The sequence below is a fragment of the Patiria miniata genome, unplaced genomic scaffold (assembly GCF_015706575.1).
Source record: "Patiria miniata isolate m_02_andy unplaced genomic scaffold, ASM1570657v1 HiC_scaffold_9, whole genome shotgun sequence".
NCBI lineage: Eukaryota > Metazoa > Echinodermata > Asteroidea > Valvatida > Asterinidae > Patiria > Patiria miniata.
This window is the reverse complement of record NW_024037076.1, coordinates 2,134,195-2,156,692: the sequence shown is the minus strand read 5'-3', so window position 1 is coordinate 2,156,692 and position 22,498 is coordinate 2,134,195. Positions and strand designations below refer to the sequence as shown.

Sequence of the window (22,498 nt, the reverse complement as noted above, 5' to 3'; positions counted from 1 at the left end):
TTTTTTGGCAAACCAGCGCTCCAGTATTTCCCCCCTTTTTTTGCTAATTCAATAGTCCTTGTTTTTTTCCCGGAGGTAAAACCACTCCGTCGCTGGTAATTCACTTGCTAAACGGATTAGAGTCTGCCCTGCTCGGTGCTTTCGGAATTCATGGTGGGCAAGATATATTAGCATTCTTGAGTCGTCCACGTACAGCACAGCTTTGTGTTTTTGTGCGTCATTGCGATTTTCTAATCAATTTTGCGAGGCGCTAGCTGATTGCTTTGATATCATCGCTCGGAAGTTAGATATTCTTTTTTCTTTGTCAATAGGTCTCAAATGGCGACGTCAGATATTTTTTTCATTACGATTGGGTCTTGATTGGCAATGTCTGTGTAATAATTGATTCCGCAAAAAAAGTACATTGTACAGTCATGAGACTGAATATAAAATTTGAGCAGTGTTGTCGTCAAGTCCATCACAAGCCCGGTCACAAGAACATCACAAGTGCGGTCACAACTTAGTCACAAGTGCAGTCACAATTCAGGACAAAATACTGGTCACAAGTCCGTCACAAGTACATCACAATTCCGGTCACAAGGAAATAAAAAGTCCATCGCAAGTACATCACAAGTCCATTAAGGGGATAAACAATTACAAAGGAATACCTTTGTCTTGAGATGGACTTGTGATGGACTTGTGATGGACTTGTGTTAGACTTTTGATGGACTTGTGATGGACTTGTGATGGACTTGTGACGGACTTGTGATAGACTTGTGTTAGACTTGTGATGGACTTGTGATGGACTTGTGATGGACTTGTGATGGACTTGTGATGGACTTGTGATGGACTTGTGATAGACTTGTGATGGACTTGTGATGGACTTGTGATGGACTTGTGATGGACTTGTGATGGACTTGTGATAGACATGTGTTGGACTTGTGATGGACTTGTCATGCTTGTGATAGACTTGTGTTGGACTTGTGGTGGACTTGTGATAGACATGTGATGGACTTGTGATGGACTTGTGATGGACTAGTGATGGCTTGTGATGGACTTGTGATGGACTTGCAACGGACTTGCGTTGGACATGAGTTAGACTTGTGATGGACTTGTGATGGACTTGTGATGGAGTTGTGATGGACTTGTGATGGACCGGACTACAACTCTGTGCCCAAAGCACAAAGTGAAATTGAATTATACGTGGTTGGAAAGCCCACAACGTAAACTTTCATATAGAGCTCCATAGCCCCTCCTGTTCTGTGGATGGAGATATGACGTTTTTGCATATTAATTACCTCCTTGGAGTTCGAATTACACAACTCAGAAAACGGGCTTTGAAATAGCTGGCTGTGTTATAGATTGGGGCATTTATGCACTAAAAATTGTTGTGTTTCCCCCCCTTTATTCATCGAAATCAACATTTCTGTGAATGAACCCTGAAATTCAGGTATTAATGATGTCATTCATGACAAAAAATGAAAATCATAATTTGCTGAAATGTTTCACCCTCTCAACGTTGAGCGGGCCATAACATGATAATGCACAGCGCAACTAAATACCTTTTTGTGGACTGGGTCACAAAGTGTACCAAACATGAACAAAGGAATCCCTTGCACAAAGGCCAAGGCACTCTTGGCATTCTCCCCCACAACTCTCCCGGAATGAACTCGGAAATAATTCATGTGAAATTCCACCCGTGCCCCCTTCCCAATTCGTTTTCCCTTTACAATTTTTAATCACGCGAAGAGCGAAGATAATTAGGAGAGGGTAATGTTTAATACACACACCGATGTATAATCTGAACAACATTACATTATTGATCAGCAGTCGTCCATGTAATTGAAGTCAGGAATTTGAGACGCCATTCACACTTCGGAGTCGCGCAGGGGGCAAGGTTATATGCAATTTTCGTCTCTGACTAATTCACAATTTTTTATTTTTTACTTTACAACAAAAGAAAGACTTCAGGTTTTTTTTATTTAAAGGGCTTTTAGTTTCGTTGGAGGATACTGACGAACTTTTCTGAAATGATTAGTCAGTGTACAGTGTTCGGGTTGTCATCATTTTCGTTCTCTAGCGAATACGCGATGTGAAAACAAACACGATCGAATGTACATTGTAAACTGACAAATCAGATTAGGACTTTTGGTCATGTGACCACTTAGCTCGGTCAAGCCCGGTCACAAGCACTGTAAGAAATGTTCACAAGCTAAAGGAAAATATAATTTTTTAATAAAAAAAATTTAAAAGTGCGGTTCCCTGACTTGTTTGATCATATTAGTTTTCCCGCGAGCGCGAGTGGAACACGGAATAATGTAGTGAGTCTGTGTCCAACATACCACAACGCCAAAGGCCGAGTTGTATTTTGGAAACAGACGCACTACATTTTCCGTGTTCCACGAGTGTGATAATTAATTTATCTTCAAGCAAACTTGAAGCGCAGTAAAGTTGGACCATAGCTTAACCACACGAACCTTTTAGCGGTTTAGCGCATGCAGCTGGAATGTCGCTCGCATCTTGGAATAGCGCAATATGCAGGGTGCGATATGGACTATGCAATACAGCCTCATATCACACTGTTGTTGCCATAGATTGACCAATCAGGATCGAGGATATAAGTTTGCTTGAAGATAATACTTGATGTACCACCATGTTTCTGATAAACTGTAAAGGACCAGGCACCAGACTTACGTATAAACTGCCAGTCCTCCAGTAGAATCTCCCCGTCATGCGCGATGGGAGCCTCTTGCTGCTTGCTGATGTCGTTGTCCGGATCGTCCCCGCTGCGAACCGCTGCGTTGACGCCGTCATCTTGCGGTGGCGGGTCTGCCGCGTTGGATTCGCTGAGGTCCCCTACTGGCACGGCCTCGGCGGGATCGTCCGCTGGCTTGGTCTTCTCCACCGTTTCCACGTTCTCGTGCTCTAGATGCGTGGTTTCCCCGTTGGGCTGCACGACCTGGTGGTCCGTCAGGACGCGGGTTTCTGTCTTGTCTACTACAACCTCGCCTTTCTTGGTTGATAATGGCGTCGATCCTGGCACAACGAAGAAAACAATAGGGAGGTTAAATCTTCAATTTCAAAATTATAACTGCATCAGTTAGTAGAAATTGAGAACATTTGCAGTGATGTTCCAGATGATTGATCAACTTGCCTTCGAGGTCATGTTGCTGCTTTGGCCCCCCCCCCCCCAAAAAAGAGGCGTATCTTTGTCCTAATTTTGGAAAAACAGGTGTGTGCAAAAACATGGGACAAGCATCTGAAATGAAAGCAGCCTGTTTTTTATCACTACTGGGAGTCCAGGCTTGGGCAACTTTAGAGTTAATTGTCTTGGAATTGTAATCATTAGGAAATGATTCAAAATTTTCCTCGAAAAAAAAATACAGGTAATTGTGAATATGGTGAATATCCGTCTGACAAAACGACAATTGTTGTAATTTCTAAAAAGGGCCTACAGTCAAATAACACATATTTCCCAGCAAAAGAAGAAATTATTGTTTTATTCTCTTGCAGAGCAACCGTTCCCCTTAAAAAAATTCTTAAGATCACAAAAATCCATTTTGTATAAACTGCACAGTAAAATGGAGTCTTTAAATACTGCAAACCACACAAGCAACCCACTGGCTCCCTCCAAACGTTCACAGTAACCACCGTCAATTTTTAGAATATTGACAGACATGACTATTTCATGGTGTTACGGTCCATACCCACGACATGCGAAAGTTCGGCCATAAAATATAGAGGCATACGGAGCACTGCACTTTGGGACTAGGACATGCAAATTTCATGCACGTCGCTCCTAACCGCGGGCGCTGCATATGGGCTGCGGAAAAGACAAGGCCAAATTAGAATAAAGTGAATCACGGAGGATTGTATTGCTCGATCGACCGACTGTCAGCACTGACAGCGTTTTGGAGTTATTTTTCAGCTCCTGTGCGGAACACATGTGCACTGTTGGTAGAGGGGTGGGGGGGGGGGGGGATGGGGAGGTACAGTAGCACATATGTGACCACTTATTGATTTGGGTCAAATACGGTACATGTAGATTGCTTAATTTAAAGATGTACTCAATTCGCTCTTTTCACACTTCCGCCATGGGCATGCAGAGCCTCGATCTGGCAACTTTACACAATGAATATAGCCGGTTCAGTGATTCCCGTGTCGGGGTTCAGATCACTGAACCGAACCGGCTATTTTTATTGTGTAAAGTTGCCAGATCGAGGCAGCACAATGGCGGAGTATGAAAAGAGCGAATTTCATTTTAGTGGTTTCCTTTATTACGAGCCTAACTTTAATATGGAGTTTTGAACCGTCCTCAATCCTCCCAAAATCCTCTGAAATTTTGCACTCATGTTCAAATGAAGGATACCCAGCGCCTCAATCCTTCAAAATTGCCAGACAGTCCTGCCTCAAAAATTTGAATTCATCCTCAATCCTCCAAAATCACCATGAGGATTTTGGAGGATTGAAGTGGGTTAGTGTTATCAATAAACAAGGTAGAGTTTTATGAACATGCCAAGCTGAGAATCTTGCTGAGTAAATTTCCATGTTAAGAAAATATTTGCCGAGTATCAGTCAAAAGTCACATCACATGACATATATATGTTTTTAATAAGCAAACTATTTCCATGGTTAACAATCTTTGCTGAAAGAAAGCTTCAGGAATAAGGAAAAATTGGAAAGAATTTGTTTTCCCCTTTCTTCAGAAGGTTGAACTTGTCTAAATGTTTGTTTTATACACCGGTATTCAGTCCAGTTGTAAAATGCTTCATTGCATAATATGTGTCTGCTGGTACTCTGTCAATGTCATGTACATTGTTGTACATAATTTTGTATAAACTGTAAATATTGACGGCTGACCTTCAGCAAGTATACACTCTTAAACAGTGTGGACATAAAATATTTGTCATAAAATAATAGTCATTCAAATGGAAATTCAAATATCCAAGTACATGTATGACTGAATCCAACCGTCCCAGTCCTAAACTCAGCAATACATGTACGTCACAACTTTCATATCCACCTCAAAATGTGCCTGTAGACAATGCACATACCTGTATGTGAGTTTTTATTGCAAGTTTTACGCATGAAACTACATTGTATTATCACTGCTCATTGATCAGGTGTACGTAAATGTAAAAAAATGTACATGTACAAACATGAACATGTACTGGTAGACGAATATTCAATGTATGGGATTTTGAATATCCAGATATTGAGTTAATCGCACTGTCAGCTTTAAACATGACAAGGTCAGAATTATGCGCTTGATTGAGCTGGAAATTTGTTATTTGCATGTGTGCCTGGAGGAGGACCTATCTGGGCACTTTTACTGACATGACACTGTAATATGGTGTCAATGACAGCATACATTTTAACATTTTTTTAAAACTGGTAGCCTGATATAAATAATAGTGTGTGGTCACATGCAGTCACAGTGCGCGGCAGGGTTTATAAGCGCACTGTTGTCAAACACCACAATGGCAGCTTCGAGCGGCGCGACATTTGCTCTGGTATTGCGAAGAATATTCGACAAAATTTGAGAAATAAAGACAGTGTGCTGAAATTATTTTCTTACGGATCAATAAAGTCAGCCTAATATAAATAATAATTTAATAATAATAATATTGGACGGCTTTTATTTTTGGGGGGGATACAAGAATATATTGCGCTTGTCTTCAACTCGTGCAATATTACAGTAATGTCAGAATTCAATACTACAATGTATCCAACTGCACAGACAATGCGCACAGGAGTCTGATATTTTATAAAACTAGTGTCGATGGTATAAAACCATCTGGTAGACCTATACATCATTTTGATCGCAAAGAAATTTTGAATATTCAAGCTATTAAATAACCAAACCGTCTCAACCCTGATCCCGACCAACCACGAATTTCATATTTGTTCAATCAAATGCAAATTGAAATATGCGAGTAATCAAATAATCACAATGTCTCATCCCTTGGCCCGACAATGTCAGATTCTAATATCTGGTCGGACACGTAAGTCTCCGAGCGAAAGAGAAACTCTCAGCTGGCACTTGAACCACTTGGCGCCACGCATCCCACATTCCGCGCCGACACATCGTCCTCCCAAGTCCCCCTCCGTAATGCAAAACAAAAACACTGAGGCCTCTCCGTTATTTAATATTACAGGTTTCCCTATGCCTCTGTTTTTCGTTCTTCCCTCGTTTTTTTTTTTGGGGGGGGGGTGGGGGGGGGAGACAGTTAGGCTAGGGAGAGGAATATAACGGAAATACGCACACTGCGCCAAGTACCCTATCTGTGATATTGGTGAAGATGCGGTGAAAATTTGAGTGGTTTAGGTAACCGCGGGTCATCGATATTTGAGAGAAAAGCATAATATTTTTTTGTTTTCTTTCTTTTTTTCCTCTCTTTCCCTCCTACTTTTGTGGCTGGCTTGTTCCAAAAATAAGCAAAAATTTCAGAATTTGACACAACTCCAGGCTCTCAGCACAAAGCCAAGGAGTAAAGAGACAAATGGTTTCTTAATTTGAAAATCGTCAACTGCCAGTCTTTGGGGAAAAAATCCACTTTTTTGATACTATTTTTTAAAATTTGTTCTACATGTAACAGTAACTGCTCCAAATACTCTAAATTCCATCACCTGATATTGCAGTATGCACTTTGAAGAATTCAAGACAGTACAGCCAAATCATTTCACTTTAGAAGGACTTCCAAGTTCAAGTTCATTAATGAAAAACATAACAGGCAGGAGTATTCTTGAAGGTTTTAAGGAAAAAGTTCCTGGACTTTTGAATGCCTGCATTAACATGTAGTCGTACAATAACAGTCGGGGTGGGAGATGACAATTTAAATTGAAGAATTGAAATCACAACACAAATTCCTTTTTATTTTATTTTCTTTTTCGTTGTCGATGCATTTTTCATTTTAAGTTTCACCAAATGTGTATTTCGCCAAACTACAAAGCTTGAATTTTCTCCCCTAAGCCAAAAATGTTACACATTTTAACCCTAAAAGGGCCGGGGGTGGGGGGGGGGGCGGAATCTGTGTTTTTCTGTGATAGCCTTGATTTTTTTCCCGCGACCCGAACTGTTATGACTTTTTAGCCTCGAGCCTTGCGCATCTTTTGATACCAAAAACATAAAAAATCGAAGCAGGGGTTGCCGCGCAGTGAAAAATTTTCCGGCGCTACGCACTTTGAAAACTGAACTTTCCCATATATACATGTACGTCGTGCACGTATACACAGAGCACAATTACCATTCGTACCATATGAATAATTAATTAGCCATAATTCCAAAACCCTTTGACCTATAGTCATGAAATTTCTCGGGTATGTTCATGATGAGTTGCTCTATGCATGTATGAAGTTTCAAAATTTTTCGTCACTTGATGGCAGAGATCTTAGGGGGGGGGGGGGCAAACTACCAAAACAAAAAATGAAAACATAAAAATATACGTCCTTATAAACAAATACCACATATAGTGATCATATTTAGATTTAATAATTTTCTTGGAAGGGCCAGCATATTTGCAAGAATGATAACAATTGCAAGTCTTGAAGAAAAAACAATCGCTTTTGAAACTGTTTTTGTTTAGGCTCACTAAACCATGAAAACTATCGCAAATCCTCTGAATTCCAACACCTAGTGGCAGTATCTTGATGATCGATTCAGGCAATGCATTATAAGTCCAACCTCTGGTCAGTAGAGAAAATATCTCACAAAACAGCCGCACATGTGCGGTAATAAAAACGGCCTGATTTTCCCCCCAATTCCCCGTTGTAGCTCGTTCGTGTAGTTAAAGCAAAAATCAATCACGTCCAACGATCTATTCTTGGCACACACTGCTGTCACGTCAGCCCCCCCCCCACCGCCCGCGATGTTGGCTCGTGATGCTTCTAGAACTCAATGTCCAAGCCGGCAATTTACGTGGGTCGTTGCCGACGTCGTTTCCATGGCAACCCAAATTAAACGCAACCAAAAAAAGAAGGAAAAGAATCCAAAGCACGTTCCATCAGTCCGGGGCCATCAGAATCACAAGAAGAAAAAGAAAGAATTTGATGAACAAATTATTAAGCGTAATGGTTACAGCAGTCACGGTCAAATTCATTATGATATTCTAGGGCACTTATCAGTGATCGATATACATCTGGCAGGGCAGGCAGGGAGTGATAAAGACGTCGTTATCGCGGAACTTTTTTCCTAGTCGTGAAATACCCACAGGTGACACTGATGTATTAGACGCTAAATTTAATTCCGCTTGAAATAGCCACGAGCATACATAAGCATGCAGTGTGAACAGTGAAGGATTTGATTCACAAAGAAAAATGTGAGTTAATGTTTTAGGGCCACCGATCTTATGTTGTAAATATGTCCTTTTCGACTTCAGGTCATCAGAAATGTTTGCGTCACCTAAGCACCGTCGATATATATCGATCTTACTCAATTATTCGATATAAGTTTGATACCGATATTGCCGATTTTTAAAATCATATTGAAATATCCAAATTTTCGATATTGAGGAATCATATAGAAAATATCGAAAATGCATCAGATTATCGTCAAAAAAAATCTCCTGTTTGTACTTTTACTCACAAAATGAATTCCATTAAACTCCGTTCCAGAAGCAAAAAATCGCTGGCTTTAAATTTTAGTATTTTGACAGAATTTCATACTACAATACAAAACTATTTTGTTTTTTTCTTCAAAATTAAAACATAAAGTGTATTTAACATTTTTAACAGATTTGTTTACGGCATCTTTGCCTCCACCTTCAATATTTTTCCATTCATGTTCATTGTGTAAATAGACATGCATGGTTGGGCGTGTTCAGGCGTTCAAACCGTCGATGAAAAATGACGGAGAATTAACAAAAAAGAACAATATCGTCCACGATTCCCAGCATACATTTGTACGTCCGCGATTGGGATCGTGTACAAAACATATATTGGAGTCTTCCTAATTGAAGAACAAATAGAAGAGGGACAATAGGACGTCCACGGTGGGAGGTACTGTACAGTAGATACACCACTGTGTGTAAGCGGCCTTGAATAATATTGCATTAATTCAGGCGGAAAATTTCTATTATGATCTGGTCAAAAGGACCTTTTTCCCTCAATTTATTCAGCACGCAAGCTACAAGGTCTGTTAGGGTGTATGGAAGCTTGTTGGTAATGCACAGGAATATGTAAAATATACAATTGCTTCATGTATTTTAAAACAATTCTATTTTAGTTTTATTTTATCATATGACCCCAGTGGTATGTACTGGTACACTGGTTCCCATACAGTCACGTACCATATCCGAATGAAGGGATCGGGAACCAGCACATTTTCAATGTATTTGTACCGCACACTATTGTCAATAAGCAATCCACATTTTTTTAATAATAATTATTAGTTATTATTTTTATTAATTATTTCTGGTCATGAAACCAAGGAATCCTGTAGCTCACAAGCCTGAATAAACCTGTAGAGAGAAGACAATGAGAAGAAATTACAGTTTTAGAGGTGGGAGGAAAACCCCAGAAGAATATTCTGGGGAAAACCCATTGAATCAGGTAGGGACTGAAAACCCAATCCAAGTGTGGACCAGGAATCGAACCCGGGCCATAGAGGTGGAAGACCTGGAAGAACCACTGGGCCACCCTGACTCCCCTAAATTGGAGATCGGCGAACTGTGAGGCAGTGAAAGTGTCTGATGATTTTTATCGAGGCTAACAACGGGAGGCAACAGCAGTCACAGCCGATCAACGATGTCACCACTCCATTAAAAATGTCCTATCATTTAGCTTAACAGACCCCAACACAGCCAGCTTCCTGTACATTGTGTACTGGCAGGATATGCGTAGGCGTATCCATGTTGATTTTGCGCTCTGTAAACCGGACAGACTGTGAATAAATTTGGCGAATAAATATCTGCTTTTTTCTCCTGTTTATATTTTTATGCATGCCGAATAAAAGTTGGACTTACTGGTACCACACTGTTAAAGTTACATGGGAATATATTTTCCTTTTCATGCATATTTTTTTCGTTTGAAGTAAAAAAAATTGCTCAAAATGTTAAGAAGGGTGTTTAAAAACTACATGTAAACTTGTTGAAGTTTCAGCTCAGTGGATACTTTGCAATTTTAGAAAACAGAGGACAATTTTGGGGCTTCACAACTGGATTCTGTTGCTAACGCATGTCAAAAACTACCGCGTGCGGGCGCGTGTTCTTAAACCACCTTCAATAATCCTGTTCTTCCGAATGATACCATTTCAGGCGGAATAATGTCACAGGGTATTCGGAACCAGTCCTATCTTCACTTTGTGCAAGGATTTTCTTGAAACTGGTCGGTACCGTTACATGTACGTTTTCAGGTAATTGAAAATGTTCGTACACCCCATGTACGTGTCTTTAACATGAATTTTCCACGAAGAAAAATAACACTAGCTTTGGCATCAACAACCAACAATTGGCCAATGTTTTTTTGTTTTGCTTTTTAAATGGTAATCTTCCCCTTAATTAAACTGCTCTTGTATATGTCTTACGCTTTTCTTCTTTTTTTGATTTTCGACTTAAAGGTACATGAAGAATAGATCGTTTGTCATTCCTGCATTTTTTTTTCGTTTGAAGCAACCGTGACAAAAGTGCTCAAGATCTAAAGACGGATGCTTATATCAACTAACCTGATGAAATGTTAGCTCTGTGAATGCTGTACGGTACATTCTGGGAAAAAAAACGATGTTGTAGGATTGCCATTTCAATTCAAAAGCTGCCGAGTCATGCTTTGAATTGCGATACATGGGCCACATTCTCATTCAGCTGATTACAGCTATGCAATGTCACGTGCACTGAACCGACAAATAGTTGCAACCGCGCACGCATGTCAATGCTTGCGCACACCTATTCACGGATTCGCTGAATTACAAACCAACTACTAACGAAAATTTCCAAAAATGCGTCGCTTGATGCAACTTTGAAAAAACATAACAGCATTGGCAGAAAGAATAATTTCACAGGGAGTTTATTGCCGTTAGTAATAATAATACTAACAAAGCATTTGTAAGGCACACAGTATCTGACAATAATAGTCATTCAAAGGCGCCGATCTTCAAACCAAGTATAGCTTTTTAACAATAATTTGGTCAGTTTTTGGATAGCTGCAAAAGTTCTACTCTACCTTTAATTAAAACTACTCCAACATATTTCCTGACGACTTACGCTTTTCTTTTATTTTTGTTATTATCTCGACTTAATTAAACTACTACCCATGTATTTCCTCAACGACTTACGCTGTCTCCTGGCAACCGCAAGATAACACTGTCGATAGGATCAAAACGACGGTGAAGATTTGTGAGAGAAGATCTCGGTTCGTGGCCCCGGGCCAACGGACCAATCAAATGCCATCGCTGCAATCACACGCCAAACAAACACAGCTCGCAATAATGATCATAGCCAATGCCTTGGGCTTGTTTAGATAGATCAGCCGGTTGTCAGTGACGATAAGAAAAAAAGGACTGCGATGACGCTGATCAATCCGTTTCTTTCGCTCAATTAGCTGAAGTGTCATTCCTCGGCAAATTCAATCGTTAAATTATAAAGTTCCTGAATTGGGCCATTACTTAAAGGTGGATCAACTGACAGGCATTGATTAACCCTGACCCTCCTCAATCCTCCAAAATCAACCAGGCAGTTTTGGAGGATTTGGGAGGATTGACGCTGTGTGTCTGAGGATTTTGAAGGCTGAGCCAGGGGTCACCCCTCCACTGACAAATGCAAGAAATAACAGATTATTTTGGAGCATTGAAGCTGAATCCAATTTTTTACATGGTGGCAATTAAAGTATTTTGCATGATTGAGGCTGGAGCCTAGCCAACAGGGCCTAGACGTTTAGAGTTAAGCTTGAAGAGACTGAATTACGAAATGGTCAAGGGATTTTTTTGTTTAGCAATTCCCATATTTGTCTGAACAAAAAAGATGTACATGTATGTATGCACATATGTAGGCCATTCTTTGGATGTAATTTGTCACTTACATACACACAGGGCAGCTCGAAATTGATTAGACAGATTCCGACACAATTTGAGTGCAAATTACAATGTATATATGTAGTGTGGCGCACCTCAGTCATGGCGGGTTTATTTCTGAAGCACAAAATTGACCCATATTGAGTTTTAACATCCAAAGTCAGGAATCTAAAATAACGAAGATAGAGTTCGTTGACAAAGCCTAGACGTCAGAAATACGGGCAATGGGTACAGAAATTAGTGTTTCATAAGATGGAATTTTTTTTAGTGTTTCTAAAAATATGAGTGTTTCTTGAGATACGGTGGACACAAAAGTTGGGCGCTATTTGCTTTGGGTAAAAAAAAAAAAATTCAACTCAAATTTGTCAAAACAGTGCCCTCAGAATATGTCTGAAATTTCTCCAAAAAAAGGCTCAAGTATAAAGATGCCTGTTTCCATGGCAACACTCACCTCCATCTGTCCGCCTCGTCTGCTCCACCCTCCGGACAATGGTTTCAATTTCGGGTACGCCCTTCTGACCACTCTCTGCACGAGACACAAAGAAAGAGAAACAAATATATCGTCATTACCATGAAATACATGTATTCCTTGTGGTTGCAACCATCTTCAAGATCTCACACAAATATGATGGCACAGCTTACTTGAACAAAAAAAACAAACACTTTTAATGCTCATGACTAGTTAGTATTAAATACAAAACATCTGGGACGTTTTAATATTAATTTCGTTTTAAAAATATAATTTTATTGGGCTTTGGATCTCCTAAAGGTTTTGCAAAGGTCTCCAAAGTGTTGCTGAGGTTTTGGCTTTGAAACACACATTTTTCCTGACCATGAAAGTTAAGGCCAACTTTCTTGTCTCTGAAATTTTAAATATTTGATAAACAGTAATGTTGCCAAATGGTCTCACAATATGTCCCAAATGCGTCACCGACTTCTAAGGCTGCAAGCAAATTACACGTCCAGTAATAAATTCCTTTCCCTTTTGCAGATTCAACTCTCCAATGACTTGATTTCCCAACCTTTTTCCGCACTCCGAGAGGATCTACACATAATTTCTTCAAAACCTTTTTAACCGACGTCAATTGCAATATCCCGTGATGGCTCGACTCTGCCAGCTTTTTCACACAAAGTCGCAAATGATGTGCCTCGCCTTGAAGCAACACTAAGATTATCTGACACCTTAGATCGCCCTCGCATTTGATAACACAACTGCAAAGGCAACGTTTCTTTTTATCCGCGGTGTCAGCAAAACTCACACCAGAATTTTTTTTCGGTTAGGATCGTCAAAAGCACCTGCTGTGCTTAAGACTGAAGCACCTATACTTGAAATGAAATACTTGAACAGCAACTAACTGTATAGTATGCTGCATGATTCAAGTCTTGTCTTTCAACATACATACATACATGTACAGTATTGAGAGGTTATTAAATTGCTTTGTGCCAACAGGGAACACAATTTAAGTCCTTCAAATCTGATGGATCTTTCTTGACAGATTCTCCATAATTTTGGAATGAAAGATACATAATGCGTTGCAAATCCGTCCCTCTCTTATACAAATTCAGCTATGCCGTAGCAGCAGTTTAAGGGCCCACGCAATGTAATTTTTAAAATGCAATCCTTGAAATTGCACTTTTGGGTCCCATTTAACCTTGTTTTCAATTTTCATTTTGCCATGTTCAAGGGTCGTTTTGGTGCCTTTTCAGTTTTTATGCTATTGCAAATTTCCATATTCAGGAGCAAAAGTGTGATGTCATTTCAGGCAGAAACCTCAATGTTTCAGCTATTTCAGCACCAAAAGTTGGCAAAATTTTGAATGTTTTGCTGTTGTAAATTTTCTTTTCATCATGCTCATTAGTAATTTGTGTCAGTACATGGCAGTAAGTCAATGAGCAAACTTTTCAGACAAATATTTTCAATGAGCGAATTTTTGGGTTCACAATTTGAACAGAAAATCCCTAAACTGAACAGTGTCTTCCTGAAATGACATTACAGCAACAGGGCCCTCAGTTGTAAAAAAAAACACACAAATTTTACAAAAATGTAAACATTTAAAGAAGTGCACTTTTCAATAAAATTTACCAAAAAGGGATGTCAAACAGTTTTCATACATTTAGGAGGAGAAAGTTGCACAAACTGTGTTCCTAAGGGAAAAAAAATCATCTCATGGACCCCTTAAAATCAAACAAGTGACTGTTTTTAACAGTTACAACTTCCCTTGTTAGTTTGATTCAGCCATGCTTTGACTGGAGGTGATTGATATGAGTGACTAGTCACAGTGTTCACATGAATGTGATCTGACTGTTTTTTATTATTATAAATGAGTGGCAGGGAAGTGGAAGACATTTTTGACTGTCTGTGAATGATCAAATAGAAGGGTATGCATGCCGGTACATTGTACGTACACCGTACGGTATGTGTACAGTTTAAACATTCTCTCACCTGTAAAAATTAGGAAACAATACCATTAACCCTCCTATGCAAACACACATTCTGTGCAAAGTTTTAAGGGAATATACATTTTGTACACCTTGTACATCATTGGCTTTTGCTGTAATTTTCAGAAATGAACTATTTCAGGGGTTAGTATAATAGATCAAATATTGTTACACTGACATGTTTGAAGTTTTGTGTTCGAAAATGCTGGAAAAACCAAGAAAAACAAAACTGTTCAAGTTGTCTGGTTCCCTGACTCCACTAAATATAAGATGGATCAACTTACAGATGCCGGAAAATTGTAAGGGTAAGGGTACCAGTCTAGCTGGCCTGCACCCGTTCACGAACATTTAACCAATAGCAAACAAAATTTGGACTGAACTAATGGTTAATTTGGAGCAGTAGTTTAAAAATAGTTAGGTTTTTCCAACGGTGGTCGGCCGACCACCGCTGGAAATTTTTACAAAAATACCATTTTCTTGAAAATGACTTCACACCAGGTGCCATAACTTTACAGGATGCTTTAGACTGTCATTTACCAACATCCTATTAAGGTATTTCGTAAAAACTTGGTAGTTTTATTTTTCGATGTTTGCAAATGTTGTATATTCCCTTTAAGTCAAAATCAGGCAAGTGAACTTTAAGAGCTCCCAGCCTACATAAAGCAGGATTGACTGGCTGTGACTGTTTATGTAACTTGATACATAGATCTATGCTGTGACTGTACAATGTAGGTGATTAATTAAAGCCAGCTGTGCCTACCACTTGCCTGCTTTTGTCAGTTGACTGAATTTGACTAGTCACAGTGCTTGCTTGAAATACAATCTGACTGTTGGTGACTAGCCTGTGTAAAAGGCATGGCAGGGGTGAGGATTGTTTGTTTTGACTGTCTTTGACTGTTCAGACAGCAGAAGGGTTAATTTCAAACACTTGCTTGGGTTGTGATAATTCTAAAATTGTGTGTATGTAAAGATGCTTGAATTGCAACAACATACATGATGATTAATCCTACATGTTTTAGATGTTGGCACAATTCCTTTTCTTTAACTTAAAATGCTGTACTTGGAAAAAAGGCTTACAGGATTCTGCCTTGGTTCATGATTACTGCAGCATGTGGGTGATGAGTTACAACCGTGTCAACAGATATTTGCGCGGGATTGCGGCAGCCCACGCGACCGGGACAATGCTGCATGACAACCTGACCAAATAAACACGGAGCGTTGAAAAATACCCCGCGGATCACATTTCAGTACCGAGAGCCCGACATCAATGTGCTGCGTGTTAGGCTTGACGTTCTGAAAGCAGAAAGCGCGTACACGCAGGAGATAATGGAGACGCGTATTAGGTCACTCCATGTTGGTTAGCGTTAAGTGTAAAGTGATTCTACCCCCACAGGTTCCATTCAATGCGTCACCTTAGGTCGGTCACCTTTTTTACTGTTTTTTTGGGCGGAGATGGACAAAAGGATGGCGCAGGGAGCGAAATTTATACTGTCAGTGGTCCAAAGACATCTGCGCTGGGTTGAGTAGTAAGTTGAACCATGCCTTACACCTAATTCAGATGTGTGTTTGAGAATTGTGCTCGCTAAAAAAAATCCTGAGATTAGAATTCAAAGTTTGACGGTTGAAACAGACATTACGTTTGCTGCACATCACAAGTTTACTATAAAACGAACAACGTACAAATGTAGAAGGTAAATTACATCACCCCGACATAAATTCCATCTCATGAATAGTTTGGCTGCGGTACCCGCTGCTATATCAGATTCGAACCAGCCAGCCGACCCCAGCAAGCTCGGTGGTTGAGCAGTAAGACGTCTGCACTAGTAAGCAGGTCGTGGGTTCGAGTCCTACATGTCCTACTTAATTTTTTTCTCACGATCGCTCGGGACAATACTGTTTATAAAATGTCCATGAAGAGCAAAACCAATTATACAATGTACATCACCATGATGAAAATCTGATGAATAATAGAAGTCTAACCTAGCACACAGTATGGTGACGACCTCTGAATTGCAGCTCCAGTGCTCTACCCACTGAGCTCTACCAATTGGCCAGATATGCCCTGTGTCAGCGGCACCCCAATTTGTCAATGTCTTTGCTCAAGTGGTGGTAGTCAGAAACCACCATTTTCACGGGTTGGAAAAGAAAGGATAAATACTGGTGTTTCAAGTTTTACCTCATTTTAAAGGGAATATACATCATTTGCTTTTGCTGTAATTTTCAGAAATGGATGGAATTTTGGGGTTGGAAATATAGCAAATATAGTTACACTGACTTTTTTGAGGTTTTGGGTTCGAAAATGCTATAAAAACCAAGAAAAACAATCATTTTCCTGTAGTCTGGTTCCCTGACTACATTTAAGAAGAAACAGAGCAGTTTACATACATTGGGGAATTGGAAGGTCAGGGAACCAGTCTAGCTGGCTTGTACCCGTTCATAGGTGTGTAATCGATTGCAAACAAGTGCGATGGTCAATTGGGGCCAGTATTTGGAAAAAAAGCCAGTTTTTCCAACGCTGGTCGGCCGACCAGCGTTGGAAATTGATACAAAAATACCACTTTTCTTGAAAATGACAGTATACCAGGTGCCATGATTTTACAGGATGTTTTACACTGTCATTCACTGGTATTTCAAAATGATTTGGTAGTTTTATTTTTTGATGTTTGCAAATGTTGTATTTTCCCTTTAAAGATGGGAGGCGGTTTTTACAGTTAATTATCATTATGTTATTATTATTGTTATTTTCAGCCAATTTATGTACATTTACGGTAAAGACTCCCATGTAGGAACAATTGATTGCAATTTTTGAGCGATATGCTACGTGAGCAAAGCGCCTTTGCGCTATAATTATCCAGCACGGTCAATTTATCGGCGAAATTGTGAATCATGAGGACTGCGGCATGTTTTTTTGGCACACTTATGAACGGATGTTCTGTTCTCAAATTACAAGATTGCCCGAGGTGGGGTCTGAGTAATGCGCGGTAGCTGGAAATGGACAAATGTAGGTGGGTTCATTTGAAAAATTGCCGTCGGCGCAGAATTGATTTGGCTCAAGGAATTCTTATAAACTGAAGAATGGTCTGTATTGTAAGAACTTGAGTATGAAATTTTATATTGTGTAAGAATAAAAACAGGACTTGAAGGGTTTTGTTTAATTAAATTTTATTTAATGCAAAATTGAATTCATCTAGTTTTTTTTCAGGTTTAAAATAAAGCAATTCCAAAACGAATTTGTTGAAATGGCAAGGTTCAAGGACTGGAAATGTAATATCATGTGTCATTTTTCATTTAATTTCATTTATTAATTTCACAGGTAAAAATTCAAGTACAGACAATAAGAACAGTAAAGAAAACAAAAACATGCACATACAGTTAGAGAGAACAAGAAAAAAAAAATTTAAAAAAAAAATGGAAAATGTAATATCATGTGTCGCATGTTTTACATAAAAATATAAAAATTAGAAAGTGTGAATTTATATGCCTGGGGTTAAAATGCATTTTACTCAAACACAAAAAGGGGGAAAAAGATCGTTGCGTGACAAAAAATTTCATTTCGTAAAATAATCCAAAATATACATTAGGCCAAAAAAAAAAAAGTCTCCGGTTTCTGGTATGGAGCTTTTTTTTTTTTACCTGATTTTTTTGCTTCAAATGTCGGCTGATGACTGCAAATGGTGCCCGACTAAACTATAGTGCAAATGGGAGTCCAGAGAGGCCACATAAAGCTTATTCTCGACCATAACCCAATCTAAAAACACGTTAAAATTGTGCAGCAGCAGGATTCCAGTCAAACCAGTGAGTTTGGCGGTTTTGAGACATCATCTTTCATTGAAAAAAAAACGTGCATGGCTACGGCAACGCGCGTGCATACCAGAAACCAGAGACTTTTTTTTTTGGCCTTACATGACTAACATACAGTGTATGGTACTTAGCCAGAAAAATTGTTAATTTTCATGCTTTTTATGCACACACGCAGACGTAAAACATGATCAGACACTTCAATGCGTCTCACTCTCTTCAACCATGACAAAACAGTCACCTTTTTGAAGGAGAAAAAAAGGGGAAAAAGTCATGTCAGTTCCAGTGCCAACCCTTACAAAAGTGCAGAACTGTGTTAAAAATGCAATTCCCCCGTTCTCAAACCTTCGGCTAAAAACATGAAAAATGGAACACAAAAATGTCAACGGCCGACTCTACCCCTGTGGATCCGCCAATCAGGTTTAACCCCCTCCTCGGCCCACCCACGGACAAGTAAAGGCAGAACGGTATTCCCTAGATCATGTTATTAAATGCTTCACTGAAAACGCTTCCTCGTACATCGAAGGTGGCATACGATTATTCAGAGTTGGTTTTTTTTTTTTGCACAAACGTTGTTTTTACCAGTGTTCATCAATTTAGTATTACTCAAAGCACCGGAACAAAGAGATTGATAAGCTAAAGATATATGAAGGATTTCCTCATCCTAAGACAATCTGCTTATAAAAGGTTATCATGATGAAATGATTAGGAAAATTAAATATTAACCAGAGTTAGCGGAAATCGCTGATATCCTACACGTACATGTACATGTAGTACATGTACACACACTGCACGGTAACATACACATTTTTGTACATAAATTTACATACATGTGTGTACACATGTATGTATTTTATGTACAAAATGTACGTTTTTTTACATCCCAAATTCTTTAGATCCCAAAAATGGATTAACCTTAATAACTCCCAACTGTCTTTCACTAAGTACTGGACCAAGTCCGCCAAAATCCATCAATCCCACTGCTTCCAATGCATGCTTGGATTTAGGCCTCCAGGCCCAAGTCCATCATACTCCATCAATATTTAGTCACACCAGGCCTGCAGGACCAAGTCCCCCAAAATCCATTAAAATGGATTGGTGGAGTTGGGGAGGTTTAAAAGAAAAAACAGGGTTACTTTTTAATATCGGGTTTTTACAATTTGTCCTTCACCATCGTGAAGCAATGTTTGTGTTCCCCTCCCATAGAAATGGCATAATCCAATTAATTCTGGCGAAGCTCGTTTTTTCTTTTTGTTTTCTATTTGAAAACAGTCACGTTCTTTCCAATCCGAAGTCAACTTTCAGGGACAACTCAAATAACACTATTTTTATTATCTCTGGTACGTCAGGAATATGGAAAACAAGGTTTTTGATGACATGAACAACAAAAGTAATCAGGAAACAAATTATTCGTTGCCATAGAAACGTCAAATTAAAAAGCAGTTTGACGCACAAATGAACATACAAACTAACCTACAAGTTGTTGATGATACAGGTATAAACAACGGAAATAAGAAGTACGGGCTCCGCGCCCAAGTACCCCCTCAACGGTAAGAAAGGGAGGGTTGGGGGAGACCACTAGGAAAGACATTCGAACGCATTGTGAAAGACATCTGATGCTCATGCGAGAATGCTACATGTATGGCTCTAATAACATTCAGAACTAAGTCGTGCATACTTTTGAGCTTTATGCGAGAGAACCAGTACGCGCATGTGTGCGTCCCATAAACAGGGCTCTCGAAAGTGGCAAAAATGCGCCCTCTCTTGTTGGCGCATTGAGCCATAACATTCACGATCACAATCTACACTACACGATGAGAAATCAACAAATATGAAGAAGAAACAAATAGGTCAATACTAAAGACAGATTTGAAATATGTGATTGGCTTGCGAAGCTAAGCTTTTTTTGCAGTCGTTAGTTTTTTTGTACAAATGTGAGCGAACATACATTAAGTCAGCTTTTTTCTCTTGACGTATCAGTATGACAATTTGATGGATAACGCAGATGAAAATGGTGACAGCTCCTTATCGATTTCATTGTGCAAGATTAATCTACATGTATGTAGGCTGCCAGGTCTGTGCAGTTTCAAATAATCTACTATTCTGTTATTGCAACTACATGTAGGACCAAATATTTGAATATTCGGTTAAAGGAGATATTGTTCACATTCACCGAACTGGCCCTGATTGGGATTTGTGTGTGCCTGCACTTGTCGAAAATTGAGGTTTTTTAAATAAAATTTAAAGAACAGGTGAGCAAAATGGCTGATATTTGACTGATTTTTTTATATTAAAAGAAGAATTTTGAGATAATATTCCTCATGGAAGCTCGCAAATCATGCGCAAAAGTAGCTTTCAACAACAGTGTCGCATTTGACAAACAAAAAAACCCACGCAACTTCTATTTTTTTCATCATTTTTCGAGACTGCTCACATCTTTTGAGTATTTCGTCGGTCGCACCACAAACTGACATACATTTTGTATCGTGTGCACAAAGTCCACAGACGATACATCACTTCGTGGTGCACCCAATGATTTGAATTGAAAAGAATGCTATTCAGATATATGTTTAAAGATCGAATATTCAAATATTTGGTTATTTTCAGCACAGCCCTAGCGGCTGCCACTCAAAAAAAGCTCTGGCTACTCACACCTCATTTTCTTGAGTTTGTCAAAACTTTGGTCAAAACAAAGAATTGAAACAAATGTCTAGCATGAGCAACTAACCCACTTTTGACACAAGAGAAAAGATGAACAAATGACTGCCAAAAATATAAAATTCAGATAAAAACCATCTTGAAATCTAAAGCAATGAACCAAAACAACGATTGCACAAAACCTTTTTTTTTTACAAAAAAAAAGCAATCATAAACTTAATGAGAAAAGAAAAAATACAAACTGCACTATATTGACTGCCTTAAAGGGAAGATACATTTGCAAACATCACAAAACAAATTGAGCAAATTATCACAAAATACCTTACTGGATTGTTAGGGAATGACAGTCTAAAGCATCCTGTAAAATCATGGCTCCTGGTGTGCTGATATTTTTAAGAAAAATGGTATTTTTCCAATGCTGGTCTGCCGACCAGCGTTGGAGAAAACTGGCTTTTTTTTTAAAAACTGCTCCTAATTTTTCATTATTAGTTATTCCGCGTTTTCTTTGCAATTGATTACACAAATGTGAAGGGGTTCAAGCCTACTACATGTAGACTGATTCTCTGACCTAGTTCCCCAAAGTCTATACATTCTCCCTTTCATCTTAAGTTGGGTCAGGGAATCAGACTACAAGAACATGAATGGTTTTCTTGGTTTTTCCAGCATCTACAAGCCCAAAACGTGAAACAAGTCATTTTAACAATATTTGCTTTAACACACTAATCCTCCAAATCCATTTATTTCTGAAAATTGCAGCAAAAGCAAATGTTGTACATTCCCTTTAACACATAAACACCTCATGGGGTAATTAGATTCGTTAATGCACCATATTTCTCAGATTAAACAGCCCATGAAATGTCAGAGCTTCCTGACATTTCGTAAGAAATTTTACAGTTCAAAAAAGCACGACTGACGACAACAGATTCGGGACGGCCGTGCACTGCGACCTTAATAAGCCACACAAAATGAGTTTTGCGTCTGAAGCTGATTAAAGTTTATATTGTCGTTCCATCTTTGTTAATAATCAGTTGTCGGAGTGATATCTGCCGGAGAACGTCAGTGTAGAATAGGTGAAAGAGAGTACAGTAATGACGTCCATTTACGCTCGATGGGAGACATGAAATGGGAGGGCAGTGTGGCGACGCATTTCTATAATTTTCTCGAAAGACCTCGATGGTTGACTGATCACACGCAAATCAAGATGTCACACATGGGAGAGACAAAAGTTTTCAGACCATCAACAACTTCAAATTTCAAGTGTTGATACATGTACATTCAGTATTGATTCAAAACTAAGTGTGCATCCTTCACAGCTGTGTGACGGAACAACCAAAAATCAATGACCGGCAAATCTCAAAGGTTACTGTACAGGGATTGGTGTGAACTCATCAGCTGACAAAAAAGTGTTTTACAGTGTCACGGTAAAACAGATCATAAAATCAGTATTTTTATGAAACTTGTCTTTCACAATGTATTTTAAGTCTGATTGAATGGGTCTGACATTTTTCTGACATGAAGGAATTTTTGCAATGAAAACGCAAGTTTTTATTAGAGGTTTTTATATTAAACTTTTTGCTTTTTTGCTATTTTATAAATGTTATGTTTGTGTGTGATACAAAGATT

The 22,498-nt window shown here is 39.0% G+C and overlaps 1 protein-coding gene across 1 annotated transcript in view; it reads right to left on the bottom strand.

Annotated features, from left to right (window-relative positions):
* LOC119720132 overlaps window positions 1-22,498 on the bottom strand; it is a 66,229-nt gene that overhangs the window by 38,956 nt on the left and 4,775 nt on the right. The window contains exons 2-3 of the mRNA XM_038189687.1: window positions 12,432-12,506; window positions 2,674-3,015 (exon numbers count right to left, since the gene is read on the bottom strand). Coding sequence (XP_038045615.1) covers window positions 2,674-3,015; window positions 12,432-12,506 — 417 coding nt within the window. The remainder of the gene's footprint in view (window positions 1-2,673; window positions 3,016-12,431; window positions 12,507-22,498) is intronic.